The 13513-nt window shown below is 52.0% G+C and overlaps 1 protein-coding gene across 1 annotated transcript in view; it reads right to left on the bottom strand.

The window, feature by feature from the left end:
• The window catches only part of TCTN3 (tectonic family member 3), a 28674-nt gene extending 15602 nt beyond the window's left edge, over nt 1–13072 (bottom strand). The window contains exons 1-9 of the mRNA XM_083152536.1: nt 12944–13072; nt 10506–10629; nt 10153–10268; nt 8110–8240; nt 7934–8039; nt 5198–5316; nt 4330–4365; nt 4176–4247; nt 3759–3881 (exon numbers count right to left, since the gene is read on the bottom strand). Of these exons, the coding sequence (XP_083008662.1) occupies nt 3759–3881; nt 4176–4247; nt 4330–4365; nt 5198–5316; nt 7934–8039; nt 8110–8240; nt 10153–10268; nt 10506–10629; nt 12944–13031 (915 nt within the window). The 5' untranslated portion in view covers nt 13032–13072. The remainder of the gene's footprint in view (nt 1–3758; nt 3882–4175; nt 4248–4329; nt 4366–5197; nt 5317–7933; nt 8040–8109; nt 8241–10152; nt 10269–10505; nt 10630–12943) is intronic.
• Nucleotides 13073–13513: the final 441 nt, after the last annotated feature.

Raw genomic sequence — 13513 nt, 5'->3', positions numbered from 1 at the left:
CAGCAGAACACCCTGTTATACAGCAGGACAGAGTAGGAATACCCCAGCAGGACACAATGTTATACAGCAGGACAGAGGAGGAATACCCCAGCAGGACACCCTGTTATACAGCAGGACAGAGGAGGAATACCCCAGCAGGATTCCCTGTTATACAGCAGGACAGAGGGGGAATACCCCAGCAGGACACAATGTTATACAGCAGGACAGAGGAGGAATACCCCAGGAGAACACCCTGTTATACAGCAGGACAGAGTAGGAATACCCCAGCAGGACAGAGAAGGGGATACCCCAGCAGGACACCCTGTTATACAGCAGGACAGAGGAGGGATACCCCAGCAGGACACCCTGTTATACAGCAGGACAGAGGAGGAATACCCCAGCAGGACATCCTGTTATACAGCAGGACAGAGTAGGAATACCCCAGAAGGACAGAGAAGGGGATACCCCAGCAGGACACCATGTTATACAGCAGGACAGAGGATGGATACCCCAGCAGGACACCCTTTTATACAGCAGGACAGAGGAGGGATACCCCAGCAGGATACCCTGTTATACAGCAGGACAGAGGAGGGATACCCCAGCAGGACACCCTGTTATACAGCAGGACAGAGGAGGATTACCCAAGCAGGACATCCTGTTATACAGCAGGACAGCGGTGGAATACCCCAGCAGGATACCCTGTTATACAGCAGGACAGAGGAGGATTACCCCAGCAGGACACCCTGTTATACAGCAGGACAGAGGAGGGATACCCTAGCAGGACACAATGTTATACAGCAGGACAGAGGAGGAATACCCCAGCAGGATTCCCTGTTATACAGCAGGACAGAGGGGGAATACCCCAGCAGGACACAATGTTATACAGCAGGACAGAGGAGGAATACCCCAGGAGAACACCCTGTTATACAGCAGGACAGAGTAGGAATACCCCAGCAGGACAGAGAAGGGGATACCCCAGCAGGACACCCTGTTATACAGCAGGACAGAGGAGGGATACCCCAGCAGGACACCCTGTTATACAGCAGGACAGAGGAGGAATACCCCAGCAGGACATCCTGTTATACAGCAGGACAGAGGAGGAATACCCCAGAAGAACACCCTGTTATACAGCAGGACAGAGTAGGAATACCCCAGCAGGACAGAGAAGGGGATACCCCAGCAGGACACCCTGTTATACAGCAGGACAGAGGATGGATACCCCAGCAGGACACCCTTTTATACAGCAGGACAGAGGAGGGATACCCCAGCAGGATACCCTGTTATACAGCAGGACAGAGGGGGAATACCCCAGCAGGACACCCTGTTATACAGCAGGACAGAGGAGGAATACCCCAGCAGGACACCCTGTTATACAGCAGGACAGATCCGGAATACCCCAGCAGGACACAATGTTATACAGCAGGACAGAGGAGGGATACCCCAGCAGGACACCCTGTTATACAGCAGGACAGAGGAGGAATACCCCAGCAGGACACCCTGTTATACAGCAGGACAGAGGAGGATTGCCCAAGCAGGACATCCTGTTATACAGCAGGACAGAGGAGGAATACCCCAGCAGGACACCCTGTTATACAGCAGGACAGAGGAGGGATACCCCAGCAGGACACCCTGTTATACAGCAGGACAGAGAAGGGGATACCCCAGCAGGATTCCCTGTCATACAGCAGGACAGATCCGGAATACCCCAGCAGGACACAATGTTATACAGCAGGACAGAGGAGGGATACCCCAGCAGGACACCCTGTTATACAGCAGGACAGAGGAGGAATACCCCAGCAGGACACCCTGTTATACAGCAGGACAGAGGAGGATTGCCCAAGCAGGACATCCTGTTATACAGCAGGACAGAGGAGGAATACCCCAGCAGGACACCCTGTTATACAGCAGGACAGAGGAGGGATACCCCAGCAGGACACCCTGTTATACAGCAGGACAGAGGAGGAATACCCCAGCAGGACATCCTGTTATAAAGCAGGACAGAGGAGGAATACCCCAGCAGGATACCCTGTTATACAGCAGGACAGAGGAGGGATACCCCAGCAGGACACCCTGTTATACAGCAGGACAGAGGAGGATTACCCAAGCAGGACATCCTGTTATACAGCAGGACAGAGGAGGTATACCCTAGCAGGACACAATGTTATACAGCAGGACAGAGGAGGAATACCCCAGCAGGATTCCCTGTTATACAGCAGGACAGAGGGGGAATACCCCAGCAGGACACAATGTTATACAGCAGGACAGAGGAGGAATACCCCAGGAGAACACCCTGTTATACAGCAGGACAGAGTAGGAATACCCCAGCAGGACAGAGAAGGGGATACCCCAGCAGGACACCCTGTTATACAGCAGGACAGAGGAGGGATACCCCAGCAGGACATCCTGTTATACAGCAGGACAGAGGAGGAATACCCCAGAAGAACACCCTGTTATACAGCAGGACAGAGTAGGAATACCCCAGCAGGACAGAGAAGGGGATACCCCAGCAGGACACCCTGTTATACAGCAGGACAGAGGAGGAATACCCCAGCAGGACATCCTGTTATACAGCAGGACAGAGGAGGAATACCCCAGAAGAACACCCTGTTATACAGCAGGACAGAGTAGGAATACCCCAGCAGGACAGAGAAGGGGATACCCCAGCAGGACACCCTGTTATACAGCAGGACAGAGGATGGATACCCCAGCAGGACACCCTTTTATACAGCAGGACAGAGGAGGGATACCCCAGCAGGATACCCTGTTATACAGCAGGACAGAGGAGGGATACCCCAGCAGGACACCCTGTTATACAGCAGGACAGAGGAGGATTACCCAAGCAGGACATCCTGTTATACAGCAGGACAGCGGTGGAATACCCCAGCAGGATACCCTGTTATACAGCAGGACAGAGGAGGATTACCCCAGCAGGACACCCTGTTATACAGCAGGACAGAGGAGGGATACCCTAGCAGGACACAATGTTATACAGCAGGACAGAGGAGGAATACCCCAGCAGGATTCCCTGTTATACAGCAGGACAGAGGGGGAATACCCCAGCAGGACACAATGTTATACAGCAGGACAGAGGAGGAATACCCCAGGAGAACACCCTGTTATACAGCAGGACAGAGTAGGAATACCCCAGCAGGACAGAGAAGGGGATACCCCAGCAGGACACCCTGTTATACAGCAGGACAGAGGAGGGATACCCCAGCAGGACACCCTGTTATACAGCAGGACAGAGGAGGAATACCCCAGCAGGACATCCTGTTATACAGCAGGACAGAGGAGGAATACCCCAGAAGAACACCCTGTTATACAGCAGGACAGAGTAGGAATACCCCAGCAGGACAGAGAAGGGGAGACCCCAGCAGGACACCCTGTTATACAGCAGGACAGAGGATGGATACCCCAGCAGGACACCCTTTTATACAGCAGGACAGAGGAGGGATACCCCAGCAGGATACCCTGTTATACAGCAGGACAGAGGGGGAATACCCCAGCAGGACACCCTGTTATACAGCAGGACAGAGGAGGAATACCCCAACAGGACACCCTGTTATACAGCAGGACAGAGGTGGAATACCCCAGCAGGATACCCTGTTGTACAGCAGGACAGAGGAGGGATACCCCAGCAGGACACCCTGTTCTACAGCAGGACAGAGGAGGGATACCCCAGTAGGACACCCTGTTATACAGCAGGACAGAAGACAGCCCCCCTCAATGGGGACAGAGTATCCTGCAAACACGGGGTAACAAAGGGAAGGGTCACCTACCTGATACACCACGGCGAAGGTCTGATTTATGAAGAGACTTGTTGTGGACACGTTGGCGAGAGTGAAAACAACGCTGACATTGGTGATGCCCTGCGTGCCATTGTACAGCACTGTGTACTCCACCTGGCACAGAGACAACGCGCATCAGTAGTGTAATATATGTATTTCGACCATGCACACATTGGATGAAATATAGAAAGAACTTTTTACTTAGTACAGGCATGTCCAAACTGTGGCCCTGCAGCGGTTGTGAAACTACACATCCCAGCATGCATTGTCATAGTTTTAGCATTCCCTAATAGCAAAACTGTGGCAAGGCATGATGGGACTTGTAGTTTCCCCAAACACCTGGAGGGCCATAGTTTGGACATGCCTGACTTAGTAAATCTGTATATATCTCCCCATAAGAGAGGTCACCTGGGTCACAACGTTGTTACAGTAGTCTCCTTGCAGGATGGGACTGTCCGCCGCAGAGCTGTTTACGGGAATCTGAGGGAGCGACATAAAAGGTCAGAGGGCACAATATCTCTACATAGTATCTAATGTCCCCTCCATGTCACCCTGCTCTTACCCCTCTGACTGTCCGATTTGTCACATCTGCTGGTACCTGGGGAGAAGGACACAAACAATTCAGAATTTGGGATTTTTGTTTCACCTAAGCATTGGTGGAACACGCGTGCCCGGTATCCTGCCCCTGGTAACACCGATCACCCCCCCCCCCCTAACACCGACATGCCCGATATCCTGCCCCTGGTAACATGTATCACCCCCCCTAACACTGGCGTGCCCGATATCCTGCCCCTGTTAACACCGACGTGCCCGGTATCCTGCCCCTGGTAACATGTATCACCCCCCTAACACTGGCGTGCCCGATATCCTGCCCCTGGTAACACCGATAACCCCCCCCTAACACCGACGTGCCCGATATCCTGCCCCTGGTAACATGTATCACCCCCCTAACACTGGCGTGCCCGATATCCTGCCCCTGGTAACACCGGCGTGCCCGGTATCCTGCCCCTGGTAACACGATTACCCCCCCCTAACACCGGCGTGCCCGATATCCTGCCCCTGGTAACATGTATCACCCTCCCCTAACACCGACGTGCCCGATATCCTGCCCCTGGTAACATGTATCACCCCCCCTAACACCGACGTGCCCGATATCCTGCCCCTGGTAACATGTATCACCCCCCCCCTAACACCGACGTGCCCGATATCCTGCCCCTGGTAACATGTATCACCCCCCCCCTAACACCGACGTGCCCGATATCCTGCCCCTGGTAACATGTATCACCCCCCCTAACACCGACGTGCCCGATATCCTGCCCCTGGTAACATGTATCACCCCCCTAACACTGGCGTGCCCGATATTCTGCCCCTTGATCCCTACAACCTGATCCCCATGAATGAGACCAATCTCTAAGCACAGCCGTTCTTACCGGTAGCACTGTGATATCCTGGTAATAAAAGGTCGCGTCCAAGGCGAGGTCGGACTCGCAGCTGGCGCTCAGGTTACTGAGGACATGTATACACGATGTGCTGCCCGTCTGGAGGAATTCTGGGAAATAAAGGGAGCCCATTGTGTATTATGGAGCATTGTGAGGACCGGGCTTCGCTATGGGCAGGAGACGAGGGAGAGAAGGGGACCAGGGACATGGAGACTGGGGAGGGAAGTGGACCGGGGCCAGGGAGACTGGGGAGGGAGATGGGGGGAGGGAAGGGGAACAGGGACATGAAGACTGGGAGGAAAGGGGACCGGGGACAGGGAGACTGGGGAGGGAAGGGGACCGGGGGCAGGAAGATGGGGGGAGGGAAGGGGAACAGGGACAGGGAGACTGGGGTGGGAAGGGAACCGGGGACAGGGAGACTGGGGAGGGAAAGGGGAACGGGGACAGGGAGACTGGGGAGGGAAAGGGGGACGGGGACAGGGAGACTGGGGAGGGAAAGGGGGACGGGGACAGGGAGACTGGGGAGGGAAGGGGACTGTGGACATGGAGAGGAGGGAGGGAGGGAAGCGGAACGGGGACAGGGAGACAGGGAAGGGGAATGGGGACAGGAGACGAGGGAGGGAGGGAAGGAAAATGGGGACAGGAGACGAGGGAGGGAGGGAGGGAAGGGGAATGGGGACAGGGAGAAGTAGGAAGGGAATGGGGACAGGGAGAGTATAAGGGGAATGGGGACAGGGAGAGTATAAGGGGAATGGGGACAGGGAGAGTATAAGGGGAATGGGGACAGGGAGAGTAGGAAGGCATTGGGGACAGGGAGAGTAGGAAGGGAATGGGGACAGGGAAAGTAGAAAGGGAATGGGGACAGGGAGAGTAGAAAGGGAATGGGGACAGGGAGAGTAGAAAAGGAATGGGGACAGGGAGAGTAGAAAGGGAATGGGGACAGGGAGAGTAGAAAGGGAATGGGGACAGGGAGAGTAGAAAGGGAATGGGGACAGGGAGAGTAGAAAGGGAATGGGGACAGGGAGAGTAGAAAGGGAATGGGGACAGGGAGAGTAGAAAGGGAATGGGGACAGGGAGAGTAGAAAGGGAATGGGGACAGGGAGAGTAGAAAGGGAATGGGGACAGGGAGAGTAGAAAGGGAATGGGGACAGGGAGAGTAGAAAGGGAATGGGGACAGGGAGAGTAGAAAGGGAATGGGGACAGGGAGAGTAGAAAGGGAATGGGGACAGGGAGAGTAGAAAGGGAATGGGGACAGGGAGAGTAGAAAGGGAATGGGGACAGGGAGAGTAGAAAGGGAATGGGGACAGGGAGAGTAGGAAGGGAATGGGGACAGGGAAAGTAGGAAGGGAATGGGGACAGGGAGAGTAGGAAGGGAATGGGGACAGAGAGATGGGAAGGGAAGGGGAATGGGGAAAGGGAGAGTAGGAAGGGAATGGGGACAGAGAGATGGGAAGGGAAGGGGAATGGGGAAAGGGAGAGTAGGAAGGGAATGGGGAAAGGGAGAGTAGGAAGGGAATGGGGACAGGGAGAGTAGAAAGGGAATGGGGACAGGGAGAGTAGAAAGGGAATGGGGACAGGGAGAGTAGAAAGGGAATGGGGACAGGGAGAGTAGAAAGGGAATGGGGACAGGGAGAGTAGAAAGGGAATGGGGACAGGGAGAGTAGAAAGGGAATGGGGACAGGGAGAGTAGAAAGGGAATGGGGACAGGGAGAGTAGAAAGGGAATGGGGACAGGGAGAGTAGAAAGGGAATGGGGACAGGGAGAGTAGAAAGGGAATGGGGACAGGGAGAGTAGAAGGGGAATGGGGACAGGGAGAGTAGGAAGGGAATGGGGACAAGGAGAGTAGGAAGGGAATGGGGACAGGGAGAGTAGGAAGGGAATGGGGACAGGGAGAGTAGAAAGGGAATGGGGACAGGGTGAGTAGAAAGGGAATGGGGACAGGGAGAGTAGAAAGGGAATGGGGACAGGGAGAGTAGAAAGGGAATGGGGACAGGGAGAGTAGGAAGGGAATGGGGACAGGGAGAGTAGGAAGGGAATGGGGACACGGAGAGTAGGAAGGGAATGGGGACAGGGAGAGTAGGAAGGGAATGGGGACAGAGAGATGGGAAGGGAAGGGGAATGGGGAAAGGGAGAGTAGGAAGGGAATGGGGAAAGGGAGAGTAGGAAGGGAATGGGGACAGGGAGAGTAGAAAGGGAATGGGGACAGGGAGAGTAGAAAGGGAATGGGGACAGGGAGAGTAGAAAGGGAATGGGGACAGGGAGAGTAGAAAGGGAATGGGGACAGGGAGAGTAGAAAGGGAATGGGGACAGGGAGAGTAGGAAGGGGAATGGGGACAGGGAGAGTAGAAAGGGAATGGGGACAGGGAGAGTAGGAAGGGGAATGGGGACAGGGAGAGTAGAAAGGGAATGGGGACAGGGAGAGTAGGAAGGGAATGGGGACAGGGAGAGTAGGAAGGGAATGGGGACAGGGAGAGTAGGAAGGGAATGGGGACAGAGAGATGGGAAGGGAAGGGGAATGGGGAAAGGGAGAGTAGGAAGGGAATGGGGAAAGGGAGAGTAGGAAGGGAATGGGGACAGGGAGAGTAGAAGGGAATGGGGACAGGGAGAGTAGAAGGGAATGGGGACAGGGAGAGTAGAAGGGGAATGGAGAAAGGGAGAGTAGGAAGGGAATGGGGACAGGGAGACTAGAGGAATATCACATGGGCCCCACTAGAAGCTGTCACTCACTTGCAGGATTGTTGCTGGAGCAGACACGTTGAGCCCCCAGCGGTGCCGGCTGTCTCAGCACAGACAGCGCTCCCAGTGTGAAGACGGTCAGGACGGGATCGCCAGCCTATAGAGAGCCATCAGCTGTCAGAAACATGTACACATCAGCCCCCCTACCTCTGCCCATCCGCACTCACCTTGTAGAAGCTAGGATACTGCGGCACGCTCGCTGAGGCGGAAGAGAAGGTCGGGCCTTGGTACACTGCGCTGAGAGTCGCGAAGTTGGTCGCATTAACTGTCTGGGGGCTGACAAAGTAATTCAAGGAGGCTGCAAAGATGCAGAGAACATAGCGAGAGCGTCACACAGCTGCACATGGGATAAGTGACAGCACGCACACTGGTGATCAGTCTACACCTGGGACCCACCACAGAACTTATGTAACCTCATCGTACATCTCCTGGGCCATAACTAGGGGTGTGCACGCGGTGCCGTCACTGCCCCATTGGTATGCAGCGGCATGGAATAGCATCCCATAGCCGATAGAACTATCACACTCCCTGCAGTCAAAGGACACTAAGGCAGGGGCAGCCAACTCCAGTCCTCCAGAGCTACCAACAGTTCACATTTTCCAGGTCTCCTCACAGAATCACAAGCTCCACCTGTTGATCTTTTAAAATGTGTCAGTTAGTAATGAGTGCACCTGTGAGGTGAGCTAGAAACCGTGTACTGGAGTTGGCTGCCCCTGCACTAGGGCAACACTGTAGCTCCTGGTAACAGCGGCCCCGTCCCCTCACTGTGACATCATGTTTTGGGGGCGGGGCTGGCACAGGCCCTGCTTTGACACCAACTATACCACATGTTCCCAAACTCTGTCCTTAAGGCCCCCTAATGATCCAGGTTTTAAGGACAACCAATGGTTAAGGAGAGGAAGAATATTCTTAAGTGTAGAATATTCGGGCTTCAATTGATTAAAATTTAACTTTTATTGGTTTAATTCCAGTAAAAAGAAGAGAGGGCACTATCCTGTGTGGATTTTTTTTAGCATATATGTGATCCCACAGGGTGGCCTCCTTCTGTGGTTTTGTGAAAATATCAGAGGTTAAAAAATATTGGACGTACACACACACAACATATACTGTGACGTGACATATTCTACACTTAAGAATATTCCTTCTCTTTGGTGTGCATCCATCATGCAATTCTTCCTCTCCTTAACCATTGTCTTACCTTCTTTGCCCGGATAGCACCCTCCGCCTAGCCATACCTAAAAAGGCGGCTCAAAAAATAAACAAAATCCCTATACAAATACAGAAGGGATACAGATTAAAAGTGTGTGCGGACCTCCAATCCCTCTCCCCAACTCCCCCCATATTACTTTTAAGGACAACCATGCTTGAGCACAGGTGATAACATTTGTGCTCAGCTATGGATAGCCTTAAAACCTGAACTTAGGCCCTTATTAGGGTTACCACCTAGACCCTTTAATTCCGGACACATATTAATTACACAGGTTCTGTGGCTGGCTGACTTTAAGACTCCACTTCACCTGATTTTAAACTGCCACAGAACCTGTGTAATTAACATGTGTCTGGAATTAAAGGGACTAGGTGGTAACCCTAGCCCTTATTCAGATCTGATCGCAGAATAACTTTGTTCTCAAAATGGGCAAAACCATGTGCACTGCAGGTGGGGCAGATCTAACGTGCAGAGAGAGTTACATTTGGGGGGAGTTGTTTTGTTTCTGTGCAGGTAAATACTGGCTGTATTGTTTATACACTGCAATTTAGATTTCAGTTTCAACACACCCCACCCAAATCTAACTCTCTGCACATGTTACATCTTCCCCACCTGCAGTGCACATGGTCAGATCTGAATAAGGGCTTTGGTGTGTCTTGAAGTCCCAATTTGGGAACCTCTGGACTATACACAAGATAATAACTACTGGGCAGCGCTGTGATAATACAATACACTGAACTAATAACCACTGAGAGGTAAAACGTGGGTAACGTCAGTGTGGAATGAGGTAAATTGGGGATAATACAAATAATTGTGATGTGTTATGAACTCACAGTCAGCCTATCAGCGAGGCACACAGTGGAGGTTGTGCCTTGTGCCTCAGCCCATAAAGAGACTCTCTCCACTGTGCCTTGTGCCTCAGTCGCCTCTCTGGTACCTAGTGACATATATTGGGTCAAACACATTGCAGTACCAGTACAGAGCCAGCGGGTGGAGCTCTTACCGTCAGCTGAGAGCACACAGAACAGTTCTCCAGGAGGGGAGCCAACAATGGCCGTGGTGTACGGGGTGTTATTGCGGAAGATCAGCCAGCTGTAGAGACACGCCCATCTCTCGGCCCTGCGTGCAGCGGACAGAATCAGTCCCGTGTTATACATACTGTAGGCCATGCAGGGTAATACAGCTGTGTATAGTATGAGTATATAAATGATATAATAACGCTATACATTATAACGGTCATTGCTTTACGTGAGGACTCAGCGATTATACCGGCATTGCACATGAGGTAAATGCCAATTCTGCAGCCATTCTATAGCACCTGTCCCTGGTGCTGCCATACCCTGTCCCCGGCCTTACTTGGTGCTGCCAGGCAAGCAGAAGGAGAAGAGCGCCGTCAGGTTACTTGTGGTGCAGTCAGGGTCACAGCAACAGTTTATGTCACAGCTTCCAGGCGTCAGGTCACAGGAGCAGATGGTCACAGCTGGAGGACAGAAGGACAATTACTGACCAACAGAAACCACTAAGGTCTTACATATAGAGTGTGGTCACAGGCTACTGCACCCCAACCTGGGAAGTGTGGGTGCTGCTTGCATCCCATTCTTAGGAATGGCGAGTGTGGTGGTACATCTGTATCTCTCTCTCTCTCTATATATATAACATTTACTACTGTAAGGAGCCTACTTATCAAGAAACGCATTTGCCATATGGGCAGAATATTATATGAGCACCTATGCCAATGTCCAGAATGCTAATCTGGCAGCATTCTATACCCCATAGTATCCTAGGGGCGGTTGTGGCTACCGGCAGGATCGCAGCAGGTAATAGATATCGGCTGCGGTGCCTCTGTGATACATTCGGGTGATACTAAATATAGGTGGTTACTCAAAAAACTGGTGTTTGGGGGGAATGAGCCGCAAATATACAATGATAAATGGGCAATTGTTGAAAAATGGAGGAAAGAGTGTCCTGAGAGAGGATCTTACCCTGGTTTATCACCCCCTGATGCCCCTTTCCCACTGCAGGCTTTACACGGTAAAATGCCGTTTTTTTAGCCTTTTTAAACGGCTAGAGCTGCAGTGGGAAAGCTCCAGGTTGCTTTACCCGGGTAACAAATACCGGTATTTGTTAACCGGGTAAAAAGCAGTGTTTTACCCATGTAAGAGCCGTTTTTTTGGCAATGGGAAAGGGTTTTAAACGGTATTTAGAAATAATAATAAAGGTTAAGAACATGATTGGTGCATGTGATGTTTTTAATGACAGGCAAGGTTTACTAGAGAGTTTAAACGTGTTGCTTTGTGGTTTACACGGGTAAGTGTGAATGGGACATTTACTGCTTTTAAACGGTAATTTACCGTTTAAAAGCTTCAGTGGGAAAGGGTCTTTGTGGCTCTTACCCGGGTAAAGACCCATTTAAAAAAAACGGGTCTTTACCCGGGTAGGCAGTGGGAAAGCAGCATGAGTGTCATCATATGGAGAGAAGCACACATGCTGTACATGTAAGTGTTCACACTACACAATGAGCGCCTTCTTGGGCTGGTACCTCACGCCTCTTCTTCTCTGTGGCCAGCTTGTGTTTACAATCTCATTTTCTTTATTCAATGTCCCCAAAATGTCTGCATCCCTGTTGTGTGATATTGTCTAATAACGTTGGTGCCACCCCGCTATTACATTATCCTATACAAGCATATAGGGGAGGATTTCAGGTCCCTTCCTCAGTGATGACATCACATACACTACCTCCGCAATGATGATGTCATGCACACATACTGCCTCCTCAGTGATGTCATTTGTACACTAGTACTGCCTCCTCAGTGATGATGCTATTCACACACTATCACCTCCTCAGTGAGGACATCACACACTACCTCCTCACTGATGACATCATACATACACTACCGCCTCTTCAGTGATGAGGATATTCACACAATATCACCTCCTCACTGATGACATCATACATACACTACCGCCTCCTCACTGATGACATCATACATACACAACCGCCTCTTCAGTGATGAGGATATTCACACACTATCACCTCCTCAGTGAGGACATCATACACTACCTCCTCACTGATGACATCATACATACACAACCGCCTCTTCAGTGATGAGGATATTCACACACTATCACCTCCTCAGTGAGGACATCACACACTACCTCCTCACTGATGACATCATACATACACAACTGCCTCTTCGGTGATGATGCTATTCACACACTACCACCTCCTCAGTGATGACATCATACATACACTACCGCCTCTTCTGTGATAACGCTATTCACACACTACCTCCTCAGTGATGACATCATACATACACTACCGCCTCTTCAATGATGACATCATATACACACACACACACACACAGGTACGTCCTCATCTTTGCGGCTTACGCTACAGAACTTACATAGCGTACATTATTTTCGGGGTCCATGCCACCCTCCTGTATCCATGCCACCATCCATTATCTTTAGTAAAGCCCGAAGCGTGGGGAGGAGACAATCGCGATTCACAACATAACTGGCGTAAGCCAGCGGTGGCCGCAAAGATGAGGAAATACCCACACACACTACCCTTCATTCATGATGATGCCATACACACACACACTACCATCCTTCTCGATGATGATGTCACACACTACCCTCTTTCTTGGTGATGACGTCTTACACACACACACCACCTGGGCTATATACACATCGCTGGGCTGCATACAATCGGTCATAATACAGCATCAGGATCTGCCCCCTCCCCAGGAGCCGCTGTTACCCCCAGAGGAGGCGCCTGTAATGTCACTTACTGCCGGATGCACCGCTCACAGTCCCCACCTCCCAGCACAGGGCAGCGGCGAGTAGGAGAGCTCGGCACACCGCCCGCTCCGGAGCCATCACAAGGCCGGAGCGTCTGGTTACCCCGGCAACCGCGTCCCCTGACGTCACTCGGAGCGACGGGACCTCCGCCCGCTGCATGCCGGGAAATGTAGTGCAGAGTATTCCAGACCCAGTGCTGCTGCTCCTAGGGGCCTGATTCACGTGTAAAGAGTTTACTTTACCACCGACCATTTTGTTTTATCTTTGTGGTTGGTTTGCACACACTGGGCCTTATTCTGGTTTCTTCGCAACAGCCCTGCGTTCACACGGGGACCAATGGTGGCGAAGTGCGCATTTATGCGCATGTGGGTGCGTGCACCCGCGGCAAACATTCTGTTCTCCGGGTGCACGTGCCCAGGACAGCAGGCGGAGGGCAGCCCGATTACCATATGGGAACGTCCAGCGTTTCATGGGCATTCTCATGTTAATAAGGCCACGAAGCGGGGGCATGCAGCTGCCATCACCGGATGTCCGCTGCCCGCCCCCATATCCTTCCCAGT

The sequence above is a fragment of the Crinia signifera genome, chromosome 7, assembly GCF_055691185.1.
Source record: "Crinia signifera chromosome 7, ASM5569118v1, whole genome shotgun sequence".
Classification (NCBI taxonomy): Eukaryota; Metazoa; Chordata; class Amphibia; order Anura; family Myobatrachidae; genus Crinia; species Crinia signifera.
This window is presented reverse-complemented; position numbering and strand designations above follow the sequence as displayed.